The following is a 23,064-nucleotide window of genomic DNA, read 5'->3' as shown; positions in this document are numbered from 1 at the left end:
CAATTGTCTCTCCAACTGTCAAGCACTGTGTGCACATAGCATCTTTCACAGTAGGTTTTTGAATTAAAAAAGTGTAACAGGGTAGCTGCTCTGATTTTAGCAGGGGAAGGAAGCCAGGAGTCCGCATGTATGGCTTGGCCCATGAGTTGAGTCCATGAGGGCCTGTGAGACAGGCTCTTAAGTTAGACCTCTGGGAGGCTACAGAGAATGATTTAAAACCCTATGGTAGTGGGCGTGAGGAAGAATGATCATTTTTTTAAATTGGGGTAAATACATATAACATTGGCCATTGTAATTTTTAAGTGCACAATCCAGTGGCATTAATTGCATTCATCACTATTTCCAAAAATTTTCACGAAGAATTATTCTTTGCAAGGGGAACAAAAGAGACCTCCCAAGTTGTCTGAGGTTTGTTATTATTTTCCTTGTACTGATCTTCCAGGTAATACTTACGGCACATATGAACACCGACGTTTCATTAGAGCAGGTAGGAGTAGCGGTAGGAATGCATCAAGGGAGTTCTTATTAGTTGGATTCACTGGATACATTTCCTGTAAATTTGTACTCCTATGTTGATAGTCTTGAACACTCTTTTTTTATATATAATAAAAGAACTGGGCATCATTCCCAAATTTCTAACACAGCTTCAACTGTCCTTGAGTGTTCAAGCCAAAGGAGATTGTGTTTTCAAAGCTTTTTTCCCCTATAAGCTTAAGCAACACAGTGACTGTTTTACCTCAAAGTTAACTTGCCTAGAAGTGTAACTAAAGCAAAAATCTCTGTGCAGAGTTTTTTTCAAAAAAGGGATTATGTGACATTCATACATTACTATACATGAATCAAAGTGAATATGACAGGAGACTTGTTGTAAGTGCAGCTCTTTTTGAAAGATTTAAAAATACTCAGTACATAGGTATTTTAAAATAGGCTACCATGTTAAGAATTGTCTCATTTATTATCTTTCTTTACACTATTGGCATTGTAGTTCTTTGGATTTTAAAAGTTGCTATAGATGAGATTTGAGAAAAATGATATTTAAATATTTGATTGGGCAACATTTTATTTATTTTTATTCTTTCAAACAGCCATTAAGACTTACAAAACCACTACACCTAATTACTTTCCCCCAAAGTAAGGAAGTTCAAAACCATTAAATAGTAGAGAAAAGTAAAGGGGAAAGTGAAAGGCTATTTTATTTTTATTTATTGCCATTAAAAATAATGGCATAAACCGCAATTACGTTTGCACCAACCTAATAGGTTGATTTTCCTGAATGTCAGATTGTTTATCTTGAGCACTGAGAAACAGCTATTTCTGGATCAGATCATCTCAGTCTAACTTTATCATTGAAATGCTATTAATTAGCAGAAGGATACATGTACCTGTGTTCTAGAATTTTTAAAAAAGTTTAAATTATTTAGAGAACCTTTAAAGATACTTCTACCATAGTGTACCTCAATTTTTGTGAAAATGTATTTATCGCAGTGTAATCTGCTCAGCCCTCCAGTGATAATCAAAATTCACTCACTTAAATTCTGATCTTGGACCCAGACTTTGAAAATGCTTCATGTCAGTAAACATAATTGGGATAACTTATGTTAACACTGCTGTTATGAAATGAAAACATTTGTGGGGGCTGAGTACATTGGATGCATGAGTGAAATTTTAGAGTTAGCATTCTTATTTCAAAAACACTCACTAGGCTGGGTGCAGTGGCTCACGCCTGTAATCCCAGCACTTTGGGAGTCCGAGGTGGGTGGATCACCTGAGGTCAGGAGTTTGAGACCAGCCCGGCCAACATGGTGAAGCCTCGTCTCTACTAAAAATATGAAAATTAGGTAGGCGTAGTAGTGGGCGCCTGTAATCCCAGCTACTTGGGAGGCTGAAGCAGGAGAATTTCTTGAACCGGGAGGCGGAGGTTGCAGTGAGCAAGACTCCATCTCAAAAACAAAAGCAAAACCCCACAAAGAACCATTCACTGTTACCTATGTAATGTAGTGTTTTGACAGAATCATCCAGATGTTTTAACTTTGGTTTAATTCTTGAAAAAAAAAAAAAAAGAAAAGAAATTGGTTACTGAGAAAGGGAGACGTTTTTCAAGTTCATCCATCCTTTCTTGGAACAGAGGGCAAAAGAGGATGTGTTGCAGAAGGAGGTGAGAGTGAAGATTCTCAAGGACAACATCAAGTTATTAGCTGCCAAGGTGCCCTCTGGTGGCCAGGAGTTGACGTCTGAGCTGAATGTTGTGCTGGAGAATTACCAACTTCTTTGTAACAGAATTCGAGGAAAGTGCCACACACTAGAGGTACATTATTATTATTATTATTATTATTATTATTATTATTCAGTGATGTATTTCTGAGATCCAAACTCTGTAATGTTTTGGCCATTTTCAAATCTTGGAGAAAACTTCACTTTTCTTTCAAATTCTGGATCATAAAGGAAAAATAGTTCTTGGGAAATAGTTTGATAAAAATGAAAGAGGGGTTAAAAATAGGAGACCAAAATCTGTCCCTAATTATCAGAAGGTTCTTGGACAAGTCATTTTATATCTTCAAACTTTACTTTATTTATATGTGCAATCCAGGTTTTCATGTAGCAGATGATCTGTAGAGCCTGTTCCAGTCCAAAAACTGCAGAGCACATTGCAAGCCTCTCTTTTGTTTTATTTTGTCTTGTCTGGTTGAGTACACAGAGAGGAATTATTTTCTTTTGAGTGGTATTAAAGTTCGAGAGTCATCTGAGGGAAAAACAGTACTTAAATATGTGACTGTTTTACTGGGCCTTAGATAAAATACCTTTCTTTTTTCTTCCTGGCCATTACATGTAAAATGTAGATGATTCTATGAAATTTTTTTAAACTAACAGTAAGGTTTTGCTTGTTTGTTTTTATAGTAGTATGATTGTTATTGCTTGTTGGAAGATTTAAGAAGGCTTTCAATTTACAACAGTTTAATTTACATTCAATTTAATGTAAAACAAATATTTGTATTGTGGTAAATCCTGAAATGGTAAAAAATGGCAACTGCAATATTTAACCTAAGTTCATTCATTACTTTGATCATTCATTTGTAAATTCATTCATTGCTTGTTCTAAACCAATTTTGTGCTAAAATAAATATGTATCATTGAGGCAAGTTAGTAAGAAAGCTACTTGTTTTGGGATCCATCTGCTTCTTGGGAGTGATCTTCTTTGAGTCATCTTTGCTTTCCCATTAGAAAAGAGGTCATGCTTGCAACTGAGCAGATTTTTGGTCTGCTTTTTGCTTGTAGAAATAGGGGAATAGAAACTCTTTTCTTTAATTCTAATTCAGTGGTTGGCGAATTATGGCTGAGGATTTTGTTTTGTTTTGTTTGAGACAAGGTCTTGCTCTGTCACCTGTGCTGGAGTGCAGTGGTGTGATCACAGCTCATTGTAACCTCAAGTGACTCTCCTGTCCCCGCTTCCTGAGTAGCTATGACTACAGCTTTGCAACGCCACACCTGGCTAATTATTTTTTAATGTTTTCATAGAGATGGGGGTCTTGCTATGTTGCCCAAGCTGGTGTTGAACTCTTGGGTTCAAGCCATCCTCCTGCCTTGGCCTACCAAAGTGCTGGGATTACAGGCATGAGCCACTGCACCTGGACTGGCTGAGGGATTAAATCTAACTTGTAGGTTGGTTTTTGGATACCTGGTTAACTAAGAGTAGTGTATACATTTCTTAAGGGTTGTACAACACATAACCCCCTCCAAGAAGAATCTGTGATGGGAACCAAATGTGTCCCCCAAATCTAAAATATTTACTGTCTGGCCCTTTGTAGAAAAATGTACTGCCCCCGATCTGGTAAGCATACTTCATATGGAGTGTGGACCAGCAGGTGCCTTCACTCATTTATGTAGACCAACAGATGCCTTCACTCATTTAGTACATTCAAGACGACCAGCCCAGGAGGCATCCAGCTGAATTCTTTCTCTTAAACTTACCACTCAAATAAGTTCCTCTTATAAGGGATTATAAATTTATAAATGTATCCACCCACTACACAACCCCTGGGTCCCTGCTCTGGAAACCTTAGAGGGGAATGAGTGATCAAAACCAATATAGTAAGAACAGTATAACTCCAGTTTTGGTAAAATGTGGCTTTCTTCTTATATTGATATGGCCTCATGAACTTAGAAAAAAGTTGGGAAGGCTACATTGCAAACTTTTTCAGTTAGCTCTGAGTTGGAATTGGGTGGGGCCCGGGAGATTTCAATTTTCTATGAGATAATTTTTTTAAAATTTACAATTGTGAGTAATATTTTTCTTTCGTTCAAAAAACAATTTTTTTTTTTTTTTTTTTTTTTTTTGAGACAGAGTTTCACTCTTGTTGCCCAGGCTGGAGGGCAGTGGTGTGGCCTGGGCTCACTGTAACCTCCACCTCCCAGGTTCAAGCGATTCTCCTGCCTCAGCCTCCTGAGTAGCTGGGATTACAGGTGCCTGCCACCACACCCGGCTAATTTTTGTATTTTTAGTAGAGATGGGGTTTCACCATGTTGGCCAGGCTAGTCTTGAACTCCTGACCTCAGGTGATCCACCTGCCTTGGCCTCCCAAAATGCTGGGATTACAGGTGTGAACTTGGCCTTTAAAAAACAAACTAAATAATGTTTCTCTCTTGTTTTTCCTACTAACTATATAGTTGTATTTTTGACATTTAAATCAGATCATGGAATTTATTTTAAAGAGTGAGGCAGCCTCTTGCCCACTCTTTGCTCCACACCCCTCACCAATTGGTCTAATATGATTTTTTTTGGATTATTTTATTTTATTTTTGAAGTTTCAACTCCATCAGTTTTTGAATTCCTAGATATACTCACATTCAGATGAAATTATTAGTGATTAAAGAGAATGTGTAGCACTAGATACACGATATATGAAATGGCTTTTTGTCTAATTTAAACTTTTTCATGCTTTAGGAGGTCTGGTCTTGTTGGATTGAACTGCTTCACTATTTGGATCTTGAAACCACCTGGTTAAACACTTTGGAAGAGCGGATGAAGAGCACAGAGGTCCTGCCTGAGAAGACGGACGCTGTCAACGAAGCCCTGGAGGTTGGAACCCACAGTCTCCATGGCATTTCTCTTTGTTGTGATGAGGCCACACGTGTTTACAATGAGGAATGTAATGCTTTACGCAGGCAAATGCATTTGCTTCCTCAGTCATTTTCAATGTCACTTGCATTTTCTTTCGTAGCCTGAAGTGTTTATACAATCATGTGTATTTAGTTTATTGGTGACCCACTATATCAGCCTCAAGATGTGGTTAGCTGTTTCACAATTTGTAAATTTTAGACATGTTGAAGCACTCTAGTGGTTTTCCAGTTTATTTTACTAGGCCCTGGACAAAGCTCTGCCATATGTTATTAGGACAACTGCTCTCTTGTTTTGTCAACAAGTTATTTTTACTCACTAAACACAGCACTGACGGTTTACAGGGGCTTCCTGTCTCTTACCTTCAGATGTTAGAAGTTAAAAGACAGTGGTTGAGGCATGGGATCTTGTCGTAGGAGCTTATCTTCAAGCCTGGACTTTGAACTCATTGAGGACAGGAAATGTACCCGATACCTTGTTATTCCTCTGTTCCCACCACAGTGTGTAGCACACGCTAATTTAATAACCATTTCTTAAATGAAATACAATGCAAAGGGGGTGGGTCTGCTTAACAAAAAATAAAAGGGGAAGGGGTAGATATGCTTTTAAAAATGTCTTGGTACCATGTGGGAACTGAGTGGACAAATGGATTGAAGGTCAGAAATGAGTAAAATGTGGCACTTACATTCCAGGAGATGGATGCTCTGCTAGAGAAAAGATGTCACTTCTCAAATATAGCAGAGTGAGAGACAGAGTGAATGAAAAATATAAAAAGCTTAATTTTTTTTCCTAATGTAAGAGTGAATACGTGTACATACTAGAAATATGGAAAATAAAGAGAAGTGTAAAGCAAAACTCTAAGATAAACATTTTAAAATGGTTTGTAGATTTCTTCCTAACTACTGTCTTTTATATATGCATACTAGACGGTAGTATATTGGATCAAAGGCTTTGGGATCTTTTATTTACTTATTTATTTTTTATTTGAGACAGAATCTCCCTATGTTGACCAGGCTAGAGTGCAATTGTGTGATTTCGGCTCACTGCAACCTCCGCCTCCTGAGTTCAAGCAATTCTCATACCTCAGCCTCCCGAGTAGCTGGGATCACAGGCGTGTGCCACCACCCCAGCTAATTTTGTATTTTTAGTAGAGATGGGGTTTTACCATGTTGGCCAAGCTGTTCTCAAACTCCTGACCTCAAGTGATCCACCCTCCTCGGCCTCCCAAAGTGCTAGGATTAGAGGTGTGAGCCATCGCGCTTGGCCAGGCTTTGGGGTCTTAAAGGCTTTAGAGCCATGTTGGTATCTTTCCTCTTCTTTTGACTGCATGTATGTAGGCAAGTTATTTAACCTTTCTGAGCTTCAGTTTTCCCATCTGTAAACTGGGAATGCTATTTAGCCCATATGGTTAATTAGATTTATGTATATAAAAAGTGTTTATATAAAACAATGCCTCTTATTCTGCGTATATTGTAGGAAAATGAGTACTTATTTTTAGTAACGTAATTAATAAAAGTTGAGCTAATTTTGTTTGCATAGTACTGTCTCCACCTTTAAACTTTGTTTCAGATTGTAAACATTTCCTCGTATAATTAATAATTCTTTTTAACTTTTTATTATTCACTTATTTATTGTTTAGAGACGTGGTCTCGCTCTGTTGCCGAGGCTGGATTCCAGTGGTATGATAGCTCACTGCAACCTTGAACTCCTGGGCTCAAGTGATCCTCCTGTCTTACCCTCCCATAATTAATAATAGTTGAAATTATTTTTGTGAAATTATATTATTATATATCACGTGTGCTAATTGCTCATTTTTATGCATTTTTTAATACTGGGATGGGTATTTTTTGTGAATTAGTAATTTTCTTAATTTTTGGTCCTGTTCCTTAGGTAGATTTTTAGAAAATAGAATTACTTGTTTAACAAATAGACATTTTGAGGATCCTTGATAACTTTTGCCTTAGTAAATGCATTATTATTTTTTTTCCCCATCTCCATTCCAGTCTCTGGAATCTGTTCTGCGCCACCCGGCTGATAATCGCACTCAGATTCGAGAACTTGGCCAGACTCTGATCGATGGGGGGATCCTGGATGATATAATCAGTGAGAAACTGGAGGCTTTCAACAGCCGATATGAAGATCTAAGTCACCTGGTGAGAGTTGGGATGTGCATGGGTGTTGATTAGGTATTGATGAAGTGGAGCTGGCCTTAAGCTCTATATCACAGAGCTTTAATGTTGGGAAAATCTTTAATGTTGGTTAAAGTTGGTAACCAGTGCTCACAGGGGCATTGAGGGTATTGAAGTACTCACTAGGGAAGAATAGATCTAACACTCTAAGGCAGAATTTGAGAATTTGATGATTAAAAAATTATTATTGAGATGATTTCCTACTTGAAAAATATTTAATTTTCATTAAGGATCATATGATAGCTGTATCTAAGAACAACAACTCATACTATCCTAGTAAATATTAGTGCCATGATATTTGACATAAGCTGCAAAGCCATAGTCTCTTAGTTCATATCTAGGTTGTAACATACATATTTGTATCACGAATTAGAGAAAGAGCACTTCTTTTATAGGAAGGTTGGGTATGAATATTAGGTACTTCCAAACACATATTAAATAATAACTGTTGATGTTCAGCCCATGAATAACATCAAGCTTAAACCAAAAGTGCAGTAAATAGTAGTTTGATATGTATATACACCTATAGAATTTGTTTTAGGCTTTGGAAAAAAAGAGACTCTGATGTTTATGTATTAATAGACATTTTTCTTATGTTTTATATTCTTATTGGCAGACATTGGCTGATTCCTAAAAATGCTTTAAAATTATAATAAATAGCAAATTTTTATCTTCTGTTTAATGCATCTTTTGGGAAACCTTTACATTTTTGTATTTCGACATTGTATATAGAAAGAAGTAATAATTAGTAATTCAGCTGCATGGTACATAAGATCCTAGTGGGACATTTTCACTGTTATCATTAGTAATTATTATTTATTTATAAAGAAGGCTAAAGTCTTGGAGGAAAGCTTTTCTAGTCTTTTCTTAATGGCCAGAATATATATATTCTGCTATTTATATTTGTGTTGGGCAACTAATGATTCAATTTCTCCTCTGTGCAGGCAGAGAGCAAGCAGATTTCTTTGGAAAAGCAACTCCAGGTCCTGCGGGAAACTGACCAGATGCTTCAAGTCTTGCAAGAGAGCTTGGGGGAGCTGGACAAACAGCTCACCACGTACCTGACTGACAGGATAGATGCTTTCCAAGTTCCACAGGAAGCTCAGGTATTGCCATGTATTTGAGGGCTTCTGAGCCGTAAAGAGAGCTTATGTAGTTGCCTCCTCAACCATAAGAAAACCCCTCCTGCCATCCAAAACCGAGAGTCAATGGGAAAGATTGACTTACTTACAGGGCAGCATTTGGGTTTTGGAGTTCTCTTGCTTTCTGTGTGAGACTCTGGCAAAAGTCCTATATATTTAATTAAATTAAATTTATTTATTTATTTATTTGAGACAGAGTCTCACTATGTCACCCAGGCTGGAGTGCAGTGGCACGATCTTGGCTCCCTGCAACCTCTGCCTCCTGGGTTCAAGTGATTCTCCTGCCTCAGCCTCCCAAATAACTGGGACTACAAGGGTGCGCCACCAGGCCTGGCTAATTTTTTGTATTTTTAGTAGAGATGGGGTTTCGCCATATTGGCCAGGCTGGTCTTGAACTCCTGACCTCAAGTGATGTGCCTGCCTTGGCCTCCCAATAATTTTTGTATTTTTAGTAGAGACAGGGTTTTGCCATATTGGCCGGGCTAGTCTCAAACTCCTGACCTCAGGTGATCCGCCTTCCTCGGCCTCCCAAAATACTGGGATTATAGGTGTGAGCCACTGTGCCTGGCTGAAAAGTCCTGTATATTTTAAATTGTAGTTTTCTTAGCTGTGAAGTTGGGACAATTCCTTCCTTATAAATAAGTTGTGAACATTAGAAACGACAAATGCAAAGACCTTAGCATGGGCGTCACGTACAATAGTCATACCATGCAGTGGGCCATATTATTATTATGCAAAAACTTATTATTATTATTATTTAGACGGATTCTCACTCTGTCACCCAGGCTGGAGTGCAGTGGCATGATCTCAGCTCACCGCAAACTCTGCCCCACGGGTTCAAGTGATTCTCCTGCCTCAGCCTCCTGAGGAGCTGGGATTACAGGCGCCTGCCACTGCACTTGGCTAATTTTTATATTTTTAGTAGAGATGGGGTTTCACCATCTTGGCCAGGCTGGTCTTGAACTCCTGACCTCGTGATCCACCCACCTTGGCCTCCCAAAGTGCTGGGATTACAGGCGTGAGCCACCGCTCCCGGACTACAAAAACTTATTAAAGCTTCTGTGGAGGTCAACTTTATGTAAAATACAATATCATGTATAATACAACGATATAGAACTTTTGTATTGTCTCCTTTTATACTTAAGAAAACAAAAGGACATCCTCTCCCCTTTCCAATCTCTTTGTAGAAAATCCAAGCAGAGATCTCAGCCCATGAGCTAACCCTAGAGGAGTTGAGAAGAAATATGCGTTCTCAGCCCCCGACCTCCCCAGAGAGTAGGACTGCCAGAGGAGGAAGTCAGATGGATGTGCTACAGGTAAAGAGGGCCAGGAGCTTCCTTTTACTTTTCAACATGTTGGGAATTTTTTTTTTTTAAAGAGAAAGAATTGATTACTTGGGCACCGTTGATATTCTTTATGATGTAAACCATGGGATGGGAGTGATGTATTGAAGGTTGCATCCCAGGACAGCAGAAACAAATTGTTGCATGGATGGAAAAATATTAAATCTGATTTTGATAATTGAGTTGAGAAACGGGAGAGTGAGCCAGATTTAGAAGTTAGCTTTGTATAGACTTTTTCTTTAATGCAGAGCCTCTGTCAGTATTGTGTGGCTGATACTGTGGGCAGGCTGAACATGAATTGGATGCATCATTTAGTTCTTTCGTGGTCGATATGACATTGACTTTCACTCTGAATTTGTGATGAAGGGCATTTTGAGTTCTAGGTTCCTGAACAATCTTTTTGAACATGAAGTTTTAATTCCAGTGAGGCCAGCTTTATCTAAATTTCTTATCCAAATCCATTACTTCTGAGATTAAGACACTGAGTGTTGTAATTTTTGACGCTGGGCTGTGCAGTTCACTTAGGCGATAGGGTATCCTCACCAAGTTTCATTAGGATTTTTTTTTTTTGGTCATATTACTGAATTTTTTTTTTTTTTTGGTACTTTATGGTACAAATTTTTAGTAGTATGTGTTATGCTCATGATGAGAGAGATAATCATCCTGATGGGGAATTGCATATTTTCATTTCTGCAAACAGAGGAAACTCCGAGAGGTGTCCACAAAGTTTCAGCTTTTCCAGAAGCCTGCTAACTTCGAACAGCGCATGCTGGACTGCAAGCGTGTGCTGGATGGCGTGAAAGCAGAACTTCATGTTCTGGATGTGAAGGACGTAGACCCTGATGTCATACAGACCCACCTGGACAAGTGTATGGTGAGGTTGTTGGGTGATTGGCACATGCAGTGGCTTTTTCAGCAGCTGTTATGGCTTGGTCTAGCAAGTACATGCCTATTGTGTCCAATGATCACTAGTCTAGAGTGTGCTAAACATAAGGACTGATGATGGAAAACATGTTAAAAAATAAGAAGTGTGGTCTTTCCCTCCAAAGACATTAGAAGAGATAAGAGAGATAGCAGAGGAAACTGCAATAGACATGTATATAACATGATGACAAACAAAAACCAAAGCGAAAGAAACACGTCTTAATCACCATGTGAAGTTAGGAAGGCTTCAGCAGAATGTGACTAATAAGCAAAGTTTTCAAGGATAAATTTGAGTTAGCTAGAAGAACCATACTTACAATGGATATCATAAAAATTTCATTTTCTAGGAAAATAGAAGTTCAAATAGAAATTTAAATCTTAAGATAGGAAAGAAGAAATGATATATAAGGCCTTATTACCTTTTTAGTCTTGAACTTTATAATTCAATTGAATAGAAATTTAAAAATAAAGTAGCTAAGGGGACACAATCTTAGAATTAGTGTTCTGCTTGAGAATCACAAAACTTAAGATGAGACTCTTTAGGATAGGAGAGGTATAGGGTCAGTTCTTTGTGCTTTTCAAAACAAAGGATACCTTTTAATATATATGTGCATGTATATAAGTATTTATTTGATTATTGTGACATAATGGTAATTGGAGAAAGTGCTGTCCTTGACTTCATGGAACATAGGTCAGGGGTCTGTTACATGACAGCATCCTATGAGATGTTGAGATGATGATGTATGATGTCAAGAGAAGCTGTTTAGAATAAAGCTTTTTGGTTTCAGGTAACTAGGATGACGACAGCTCTGAATTTGACCTACAGAGCTCTGATTTCTTTTTTTATATTTAAATTTATTTTAATTTTTAATTTTTGAAGACTTTTAGGTTCAGGAAGTACGTGTGCACATTTGATACATGGATATATTGTATGATGCTGAGGTTTGGGCTTCGACTGAACCCATCACCCAAATAATAAATGTAGTACCCAATGGGTAGTTTTTCAGCTCTTGCCCCTTTCCTCCTTCCCATCTTTTGGAGTCCCAGTGTCTTTGCTTTTCATCTTTATGTGCATGTGTACCCATCGTTTAACTCCCACTTATAAGTGAGAACATGTAGTATTTGGTTTTCTGTTCCTGCGTTAATTTACTTAAGATAATGGCCTTGAGCTGCATCCATGCTGCTGCAAAGGACATGATTTCATTTTTTCTGGCTGTGTAGTATTCCGTGGTGTATTTGTACCACATTTTCTTTATCCATTCCCCCATTGATGGGCACGTAGGTTGATGACATGTCTTTGCTATTGTAAGTAGTGGTGTGATAAACATGGGAGTGCATATGTCTTTTTGGTAGAACAATTATTCTCCTTTACATATATACCCAGTAATAGCATTTCTGGGTTGAATAATAATTCTGTGTTTAGTTCTTTGAGATATTTCCAAACTGCTTTCCCCAGGGGCTGAACTGATTTACAATCCTACCAACAGTGTATAGTGTTCCCTTTTCTCTCCTGCCTTGCCAGCATCTGTTGTTTTTGACTCTTTAATGATAGTCATTCTGACTGGTATGAGACAGTGTCTTATTGTGGTTTTGATTTACATCAGAAATCTGTTTACTTATAATCATATACATCTTGATATATCGAGTTTTGTATTTTTTATTATACAAATAATATATGCTAATTATGGTAGACTTAGTACCTCCGAGAAATAGGAATAAATGTTAACAATTCCAAATCCAACAGACAGCAGTAGCCGGTGTTGGCTTTTTTTAGTCATAACATGCAAGATTTTTTTAAATGTAATTTTAATTATGATAAACATTCTGTTTTTAGTCCTGATGTTTTCCCATTTTATGTAGCAAAAATATTTATATTATCAAGTACTTTCATAAACATTTAAAACATTTGTCTGAGATTTTAAAAGAATGAGCATCAACTCTATTAGTTTATTTTCTTGTCAGATTTGAAGAAGTTATTACAAGCTTGATTTCATTTGACTCGACCTTCAGACCAAATCTGAGAAAGATGATGGCCTCTGATCGCCATAGTTAGGTCTTGGCTGTCAGTCTGCGTAAGCTGTCTTCTGATATGATGCCAGTTGGCAAGTTGTCACCACAGTGTGTAATTTGTCTTTTTCTTTGTTTGTTTTAAAGAAACTGTATAAAACTTTGAGTGAAGTCAAACTTGAAGTGGAAACTGTAATTAAAACAGGAAGACATATTGTCCAGAAACAGCAAACGGACAACCCAAAAGGGATGGATGAGCAGCTGACTTCCCTGAAGGTCCTTTACAATGACCTGGGCGCACAGGTAAGGAGAGCAGTCCCACAGCTCATTCTTCTCTCTCTCTCTCTCTCTCACTCGCTGTCTCTCTCTCTCTCTTTCTCTCTCATGTATTTTTAAATTTCACTTTTTGGAAAATGCTTGTTTGAAAATTAGGAGATTCATATGTGTTTTCAATTTATTGTAGTAATTTTTGTTATATTTCTTTAAATGTACGTGCTAATATTACAGTGATTCATAGTTACACAGAAATTTATTTTTGGCTAGGCACAGTGGCTCACGCCTGTAATCCCAGCTCTTTGGGAGGCCAAGGTGGGTAATGGCTTGAGCCCAGGGGTTTGAGACTAGCCTGGGCAACATGAAGAAACCTTGTCTCTACAAAAAAATACAAACGAAAACCTCCAAAAACAAAATAAATTAAAAAAAAAAAAAAAAAAAAAAAAAGCGATGGTAGTGCATACCTATAGTCCTAGCTACCTGGGAGGCTGAGGTGGGATGGTTGCTTGAACCTGGCAGGCAGAGGTTGCAGTGAGCTGAGATCACGCCACTACACTCCAGCCTAGGCAGCAGAGTGAGACACTCTTTCAAAAAATTTTATTTTTAATATTTAATTCAAGCTGATAGTTACACTTTTAATGGCTACTGATATTCCATAAGTTATTCTAAGGAAACTACAAGTAATATATGTTCATTGTGGTAGACTTAGTACTTCAACGAAATACAAGAGAAACAATCAATGTTAATAATTCCAAATTTCAATGGATAGCAGTAGCCAGTGTTGGCTTTTTTCTAGTCATAACATGTAAGGTTTTTCTAAGTGTAATTTTAATTGTGATAAACATTCTGTTTTTAGTCCTAATGTTTTCCCATTTCATGTAGGAAAAATGGGAAATAATAGTCCCTGTAAAAACTCAAGTTATTGTCCTTAGATTCCTAAATAGTCTACTGAGAAATGTTAAAACATCAGGGCTCTAGTAAATAACCAGTGGCAAGAAGTTCACATTAATCTACCAGGATTTGAAATCCTGCCAAGAAATATCTCTAATTTGGGCATTTTAGTAAATCCATGCAGGAGTTGTTGAGCATTTATTGTGAGTGACTGAATCTTTGTCCTGAAACCAGGAGAGTAAAGAATGTGTGGAAGTGTGAAACCTTAATAGGTAATATTGGAAAACCATGTTTGATGGTATTTTGGATCCTTCTTCAGTTAGGAAATATTTACTTCCAGTTGAGGTAATATTGAAGTTTCTACATAAGCCCAGAGAAAAACAGCTGAAATTTTGTTTTCAGTTGAAATCAGAATGACCGGTTTATGCTTTTTCTACGTGATTTTGATCTTACTTCCTCAAGTTTAAATTGTTGATGTGGTACATTTTGATGCATTACATGTCTGAAACGCATACCTTAGAGCTTCTTTTTGGAATTATACAGCTGGTTATTCATTAAATATTATTATATTTATTCACTGGGCATTTATGAATGGAATGATATTGCTGGTTTTTGCACTACTTCTCCAATTGTGACTATAATTTTAGTATTAATTGATTTAATCATTTAAAGTTTCACTTAATTGAGACTTAACTCTGTGTCGGGAATTATACAGTGCGGAGAGTGTGAGGAAAAAGAGACAGTGAGGGAAAAGGAGACAGTGAGGAAAAAGATAAATTATCTCTTTGTCTAATGGAACTTAGGGTAGTGAAAGAGGAAAATATTGAGTAGTTACATGAAATGATGTTACATTATCAGTCTGAAGAGTTATGAAGAATGTACATGGTTCTTTAACAGTATAGGTAAAGAGGGATTTCACCCAGTCTTGGGTTAGGAAGGCTTCCCTGAGGAGGTGATGCGTAAGCTGAGATTCGAAGTCTGGGTAGGAGTAACCTGGGTGAAACTAGAGGAGATTTCAAGACTGATAAAACAGTATATATAAAGGCTCTAAGGCAGGAGGCAGTGTGGCACATTTATGTGGCTAGAGCAGAGAGAGCCAGTGTGGGGAACATGGTGCTAGGGAGACGGGATGAGACGAATTCTTGCCAATGTCATAGAGTTTGTGTTATAGATTTAAATCTGTGTCTTAAGCAGTTATTGCACAGTTTTTAGTAGGGAAATCACATACGCAGATATGTCTTTTAAAGGATTACTCACTGCAGTTTGGAAGAGGAATTGGAGAGAGGCTGGAGTGGATGTGAGGAGACCAGTTAGGAAATCATTGTTGTACTCTTGGTGAAAGATGGTCGTACCTTCAACTAGGATGGACAGTGGAGATGGAGTGAGGGAACTGATTTCAAACATATGTAGGAAGTGAAATCAACAGGACTTGGTGCAGAAGAAGAGAAGAAGGATGACTCCTTGGTTTCTGGCTTGATGATGTGGATAGTGTGGTCATTGAGATGGGTGCTGTAAGAAAAGATAGAGGGCCAGGAACAGTGGCTCACTTCTGTAATCCCAGCACTTTGGGAGGCTGAGGGGGCAGATCACCTGAGGTCAGGAGTTCGAGACCAGCCTGGCCAGCATGGTGGAACCCCGTCTCTACTGAAAATACAAAAATAAAAATAAATAAAATAAAATAAAATAAAATAAAATAACTGGGTGTGGTGGCGTGTGCCTGTAACCCCAGATACTCGGGAGGCTGAGGCAAAAGAATTGCTTGAACCTAGGAGGAAGAATCGCTTGAACCTAGGAGGTAGAAGTTGCAGTGAGTCGAGATCACACCACTGCACTCCAGCCTGGGCAACAATAGTGAAAATTCCATCAAAAAAAAAAAAAAAAAAAAAAAAAAAAAGGAAGCATGCAGAAATCACAGGTATGTATTGGACATGTTGACTTTTTTTTTTTTTGGTATGTAGTCTTGCTCTATTGCCCGGGCTGGAGTGCAGTGGTGCAATCTCGGCTCACTGCAACCTCTACCTCCCAGGTTCAAGCAATTCTCCTGCCTCAGCCTCTGGAGTAGCTGGGACTACAGGTGCATGCCCCCATGCCTGGCTAAATTTTGTATTTAGTAGAGATGGGGTTTCACCGTGTTGCCCAGGCTGGTCGCAAACTCCTGAGCTAAGGCAGTCCGCCCGCCCAGCCTCCCAAAGTGCTGGGATTACAGGCATGAGCCACCGCACCTGGCTGGACATGTTGACATTTTAAGTACCTTTGAGAATGTTAATTGGAAATGTCGGGTACTCACATGATTATTCAGGTCTGGAGAATATATCTGGACTGAAGAGGTGGATTTTATGAGTCATCAGCATAGAGGTGGTAATTAAAGTAATCAGGGATGATAGATTGTCTAGGAACAGGATATAGTGAAAGAAGAGGGCCCTCGACCAGGTCTTAGGAATTGTATCACTTAGTAAGAAATCTGAGGAAGATGAGCTTGCAAAAGAAACTAACATAAGTAGCAAGACGTGGTAGGCACACAGGCGAGTGCTAGGTCTGGGAAGCCAGGGGATCAGTTGCCACTGGGGTCAGTATTGAACTTAGCAAGGGCAATGTCTGAGGAGTGATGGAGGTAGAAGCCAGAATGGCATGGCTCAATCCAAAGATTGTACCACCCCGGCCTTGGCCTTAACCTGTTTTTTTTTTTTTTTTTTTTTTTTTTGAGATGGAATCTCACTCTGTTGCCAGACTGGAGTGCAGTGGCACAATCTCGGCTCACTGCAACCTCTGACTCACTGGTTCAAGCAGTACTACTGCCTCAGCCTTCTGAGTACCTGCGATTATAGGCATGCGCCCCCACATTTGGATAATTTTTGTATTTTTAGTAGAGACAGGGTTTCACCATGTTGGTCAGGCTGGTCTCAAACTCCTGACATTGTGATCTGCTTGCCTTGGCCTCCCAAAGTGCTGGAATTACAGGCATGATCTACTGCTCCTTGCCGGTCTTAACCTCGTTAAGTTTCGTTTTCGTTATCCATAAAGTAGAAAGCGGTTTTGTGAATTTTTATTGCATACATGTGTAAGATTCCTTAGCACAACACAGAAGCTGCATTAAGAGCTTGGTAAATGTTAGTTAAGTTCATTTGCTTTCTGTCAACAACAGTAAGAGCGAAATATTAATAAGGTTTAGGATGCATAGTAATGTACTGTATTTTAAGTTTATTTGGTTAATTATAAAACATATAATTGTGAAAATGGTGCCATTTTCCCCTCAGATTGCTATAATACAGTATTTTTTAAACAAACTCCTTTGTGGAGAGGATTCTAAGATATCGTCTGTTCAAAATTATAATAGATACTATTTAGAGATTTTTAACTTTGTTTCAGCCCTTTTTATATGTGTTTTTCTCACTTAATACTCATAACAGTCTTTCTTTTCTTTTCTTTTTTTTTTTGAGATGGGGTCTTGCTCTGTTGCCCAGGCTGGAGTGCAGTGGCAGGATCACGCCTCACCGCAGCCCCAGCCTCCAGGGTTCAAGCGATTCTCCCATCTCAGCCTCCTGAGTAGCTGGAACCACAGGCACATGCACCACCACACTAGATAATTTTTTGTATTTTTTGTAGAGACAAGGTCTTGTCATGTTTCCCAGGCTGGTCTCAAACTCTTGGACTCAAGAGATTTGCCTGCCTCGGCCTCCCTAAGTGCTGGGATTATAGGCATGAGCCACTGCGCCCATCCTCATACCAATATTTTGAGGGCTACATCTCTACAAATGTCACTTAGGAAATTAATGATAGAGCTAAGATGAAAACCCAGGATTGCCTGGCCCTTAACTACTACAGTATATTGCCTCCTTGCAGAAATGCAAGCTTAGAGGATTCTAAGGTGCTACAGACAAAGGTTATGAATGTCTTGGGGGTTATATATGAATCAGTTTGCATCTTTAGTTAATATCCTGATTCATTCCCGTTTATGTTCGTTCTCATCTCACGCTCAGTCTCGCCCTGTCTCTCTCTCCGTCTCAGGTGACAGAAGGAAAACAGGATCTGGAAAGAGCATCACAGTTGGCCCGGAAAATGAAGAAAGAGGCTGCTTCTCTCTCTGAGTGGCTTTCTGCCACTGAAGCTGAATTGGTGCAGAAGTCCACTTCAGAAGGTCTGCTTGGTGACTTGGATACAGAAATTTCCTGGGCTAAAGTAAGTTGCAGTTCAGATGAAACACCAGCATGATGCCAGTGTAACATGACATTTGTTCTGGGCGATCTGGGTGGATGCCACGACCCTCCATTTCATATTAAGTCAAGCATTTTCTTTTTTTGCGTTGTTTATCCACTTCTCTGTCCTAAGAAAACATATTTTTAAAACAATGATTATATTTTATTTTGTTTATAATTTCTACTTTTAGATTAAGGGGTACATGTATAGGTCTGTTACATGGATATATTGTGTGATGCTGAGGTTTGGGGTATGAATGATCCCATCACCCAGGTAGTGAGCATAGTACCCACTAGGTAGTTTTTCAGCTGATGCCTCCCTCTGTTTCTCTCCCCTCTGCTAGTCCCCATTGTCTATCGTTCCCATCTTTATGGCCGTGCATACCCAATGTTTAGCTCCCACTTGTAAGTGAGAACATGTGGCATTTGATTTTCCATTCCTGCATTAATTTACTTAGGATAATGGCCTCCAGCTGCATCCATGTTGCTGCAGAGGAAATTTCATTCTTTTGTATGGCTATGTAGTATTCCATGGTGTATATGTACCACATTTTCTTTATTCAGTCCACCACTGATGGGCACCTAGTTTGATGACATGTCTTTGCTATTGTGAATAGTGCTGATGAACATATGAGTGCATGTATCTTTTTGGTAGAACAATTTATTTTCCTTTGCATATATACCCAGTAATCAGATTTCTGGGTCAGTAATCAGAACTCTGTTTGAAGTTCTTGGAGAAATTTCTAAACTGCTTTCCACAGAGGTTGAACTAATATATATTCCCGCCAGCATATAAAAGTGTTCCTTTTTCTCTGCAACCTTGCCAACATCTGTTATTTTTTGACTTTTTAATAATAGCCATTCTGAATGGTGTGAGATGGTATCTCATTATGGTTTCAATTTGCATTTCTCTAATGTTAGTGATGTTGCGCATTTTTTTCATGTGTTGTGGGCTGCTAGTATGTCTTTAGTGAAGTGTCTATTCATTTTCTTTGCCCATTTTTTAATGGAATTATTTGTAAAACAGCTCACTTAATAAGATATTTTTATCTTGATTCCAAAGGCATTACATTCATGGATCATCGATGCCTTTATAGGTATTATGTTAATATAGTACTTAAAAGCCTAATTCACCACCTTCAAAATCAATGACACATATTTACAGAGTATTTACAAAGAATTGTGCTGACTTTAATTCTTCTTCAATAACATTTTAAAACCAATAACTAACCTTTCTATTGCAAACTTACAGATGTAAAGAACATAGGAATAGAATTTTTAAAAATCAATACATGAGTTTTCTTTAGCTGTATACTTTGAAATCACAGAGATTAGAAAGTTGATTTGCTGGTTCTGGCTTCTGCAGTAGGCAAATTATTTGCAGTAGACAAAGAATTGAATGGAACATGAGTGGCTCTTTTAACAAGGCATTCTGTTTTCCTAACTCTTTCCTGAGAAAGAAGCAAGTATACTAGTGGGAAGTGGTGATTATAAAGATCAATACTGTGATCATTTATAATCAATCAATACTGATGTTGATATAAAGCCACAAGTATCAGTTTCACATCCTCTACAGCTCTACACATGTTTGCTATGGGCCTTGAGGAGAAGGCGCTGAGAGGTTGTGGGATGACACAACTCTTACTTACTTTGAATGCTCTATAGAGATGACAGCTGGGAGAAAGTTAAGATAGTAGACACTGGAAAGACTATTCTCAGTTTAGAAAAAAGCTCATGAACAGCGTGATCATGCCATGAGCTGTGTGAGTGTGACGGAAGTGAAGAAAGGAATGTATGATGGAAATGAACATTGCAAGTCATCAGTGTGTTGTGGATGAATGCAAAACAAAAACACCAAACTTTATTTTTGTTAAATTCAAGTTTTTCAAGGAAATATTATCTTCCTCGTGCAGTACACTTTGAAAATCATTACATTTTTATTAGTAACATAAGTAAGTAATAGAAGTTATTTGAATGAAATTTGCCTAGTGTAGTACAACAAAAAAGGAGCAAAAATCACCTATAATTAAATAATACTGTTTTTTTTTTTCATTTTTGGGGGCACATATCGATGTGCACATGCAAAAGCATGTATTTAAAAATAAATTTTGTTGTAACTAGCATTTATTGACCTTCTTTTAAAAACTTACATCTTTAACATTTTTCTTTACCTATACTTGTTTTTGTATAGCATACTAGAGATATGTGTAGTATTTCATTCTTAATGTTTTTATTCTCTCATTTCTCTATTTATGTCCATTTAAATTATTACCATTTTCTCTGTTATAGATACTGCTGTGATGAATATACTAAACCATAGCATGCATTCATAATTATTTCCTGAGGATAAATTCTTAACCCTAAAATTATTGGTCAAGGGACAGGAATATATCCATTTTTAAGTCTGATATAAATTATGCAATTGTCCTTCAGAAATCGTGCACCCACCACATGAGAATGAGAATTTCTACTTGACATCATGTCTTGGTTATTTAATTAGAACATTTTTTCACTAGTTTATAAGTCTTCTATAGCTCCTTTAAAAATACTGCTTTTTCCTCTAATTCTGACCATTTTTTTAAAATCACCAAATTGGTCTTTTAATTTGAAACTTTTTATCTGTTCTGATTATCAATGCTTAGTGAGTTGTGTTTGACTGCAAAAAAATTGTTTTATTACTATAGCTTCCTTTTTTGTTTTTTTAAGCTTTTTTCTTTGGAAAAAAAGTAAGCCCTTGTGAATATTTTTTAATCAACAAAATCCATCTTTTTCTTCATTATTTCTGCCTTTAATGCTTAGAAAGACCACCTCTACTCCAGGTGCATTTAATTATTTACTTATTTTTTTTCACTAGCTCTTTTTTTTTTTTTTTTTTAATTGTTATACTTTAAGTTCTGGGATACATGTGCGTAACATGCAGGTTTGTTACATAGGTATACATGTGCCATGGTCGTTTGCTGCACTCATCAACCTGTCATCTACATTAGGTATTTCTCCTAATGGTATCCCTCCCCTAACCCCCCACCCCCTGACAGGCCCCAGTGTGTGACGTTCACCTCCCTGTGTCCATGTGTTGTCATTGTTCAACTCCCACTTATGAGTGAGAACATGTGGTGTTTGGTTTTCTGTTCCTGTGTTAGTTTGCTGAGAATGATGGTTTCCAACTTCATCCAGGTCCCTGCAAAGGACATGAACTCACATTTTTAATGGCTACATAATGGCTACATAGTATCCTGTGGTATATATGTGCCACATTTTCTTTATCCAGTCTAACATTGATGGGCATTTGTGTTGGTTCCAAGTCTTTGCTATTGTGAGTAATGCTGCAATAAACATACGTGTGCATGTCCTTAGAGTAGAATGATTTATAATCCTTCGGGTATATACCCAGTAATGGGATTTCTGGGTCAAGTGGTATTTCTGGTTCTAGATCCTTGAGGGATCACCACACTGTCTCCCACAATGGTTGAACTAATTTACACTTCCACCAACAGTGTAAAAGCATTCCTATTTCTCCACATCCTCTCCAGCATCTGTTGTTTCCTGACTTTTTAATGACCACCATTCTACCTGGCATGAGATGGTATCTCATTGTGGTTTTGATTTGCACTTCTCTAATGACCAGTGATGATGAGCTTTTTTTCATACGTTTGTTGGCCACATAAATGTCTTCTTTTCAGAAGTGCCTGTTCATATCCTTCACCTACTTTTTGATGGGGTTGTTTGTTTTTTTCTTGTAAATTTGTTGAAGTTCCTCGTACATTCTGGATTTTAGCCGTTTGTCAGATGGGTAGATTGCGAAAATGTTCTCCCATTCTCTAGGTTGCCTGTTCACTATGATGGTACTTTCTTTTGCTCTGCAAAAGCTCTTTAGTTTATAGATCTTATTTGTCAATTTTGGCTTTTGTTGCCTTTGCTTTTGGTGTTTTAATCATGAAGTCTTTGCCCATGCCAGTGTCCTGAATGGTGTTGCCATTTAAGTCTTTAATCCATCTTGAGTTAATTTTTGTATAAGGTGTAAGGAAGGGGTCCAGTTTCAGTTTTCTCCTTATGGCCAGCCTGTTTTCCTAAAGCCCTTTATTAAGCAGGGAATCCTTTCCCCATTGCTTGTTTTTGTCAGGTTTGTCAAAGATCAGTGAGTTATAGATGTGTGGTGTTATTTCTGAGGCTTCTGTTCTGTTCCATTGGTCTATATATCTGTTTTGTTACCGGTACCATGCTGTTTTGGTTACTGTAGCCTGATAGTGTAGTTTGAAGTCAGGTAGCATGATGCCTCCAGCTTTGTTCTTTTTGCTTAGAATTGTCTTGGCTATATGGGCTCTTTTTAGTTCCATATGAAATTTAAAGTAGTTGGTTTCTAATTCTGCGAAGAAATTCGATGGTAGCTTGATGAGAATAGCGTTGAATCTAAAAATTACTTTGGGCAGTATGGCCATTTTCACGATATTGATTCTTCCTATCCATTAGCATGGAATGTTTTTCCATTTGTTTGTGTCCTCTCTTATTTCTTTGAGCAGTGGTTTGTAGTTCTCCTTGAAGAGGTCCTTCACATCCCTTGTAAGTTGGATTCCTAGCTATATAATTCTCTTTGTATCAATTGTGAATGGGAGTTCACTCATGATTTGGCTTCCTGTTTATCTATTATTGGTATATAGGAATGCTTGTGATTTTTGCACATTGATTTTGTATCCTGAGACTTTGCTGAAATTGGTTATCAACTTAAGGAATTTTTTGGGCTGAGACAATGGGGTTTTCTAAATATACAATCATGTCATCTGCAAACCAAGACAATTTGACTTTTTCTCTTCCTGTTTGAATACCCTTTATTTCTTTCCCTTGCCTGATTGCCCTGGCCAGAACTTCCAATACTGTGTAAATAGGAGTGGTGAGAGAGGGCATCTTTGTCTTGTGCCGGTTTTCAAAAGGAATGCTTTCAGCTTTTGCCCATTCAATATGATATTGGCTGTGGGTTTGTCATAAATAGCTCTT

General features: G+C 37.9%; 1 protein-coding gene across 8 annotated transcripts in view; it reads left to right on the top strand.

Moving 5' to 3' along the window:
- The window catches only part of UTRN (utrophin), a 576,638-nt gene that overhangs the window by 190,560 nt on the left and 363,014 nt on the right, over positions 1-23,064 (top strand). For all 8 annotated transcript variants that reach the window (XM_050787306.1, XM_050787309.1, XM_050787310.1 and 5 more), the window contains 8 exons: positions 2,126-2,305; positions 4,940-5,074; positions 7,117-7,266; positions 8,247-8,408; positions 9,632-9,760; positions 10,488-10,661; positions 12,866-13,021; positions 17,888-18,058. In XM_050787306.1, the coding sequence (XP_050643263.1) occupies positions 2,126-2,305; positions 4,940-5,074; positions 7,117-7,266; positions 8,247-8,408; positions 9,632-9,760; positions 10,488-10,661; positions 12,866-13,021; positions 17,888-18,058 (1,257 nt within the window). The remainder of the gene's footprint in view (positions 1-2,125; positions 2,306-4,939; positions 5,075-7,116; positions 7,267-8,246; positions 8,409-9,631; positions 9,761-10,487; positions 10,662-12,865; positions 13,022-17,887; positions 18,059-23,064) is intronic.

The sequence above is a fragment of the Macaca thibetana genome, chromosome 4 (genome assembly GCF_024542745.1).
Source record: "Macaca thibetana thibetana isolate TM-01 chromosome 4, ASM2454274v1, whole genome shotgun sequence".
NCBI lineage: Eukaryota > Metazoa > Chordata > Mammalia > Primates > Cercopithecidae > Macaca > Macaca thibetana.
Note: the sequence above shows the minus strand (reverse complement) of the source record. Positions and strands in the feature narration are given on the sequence as shown.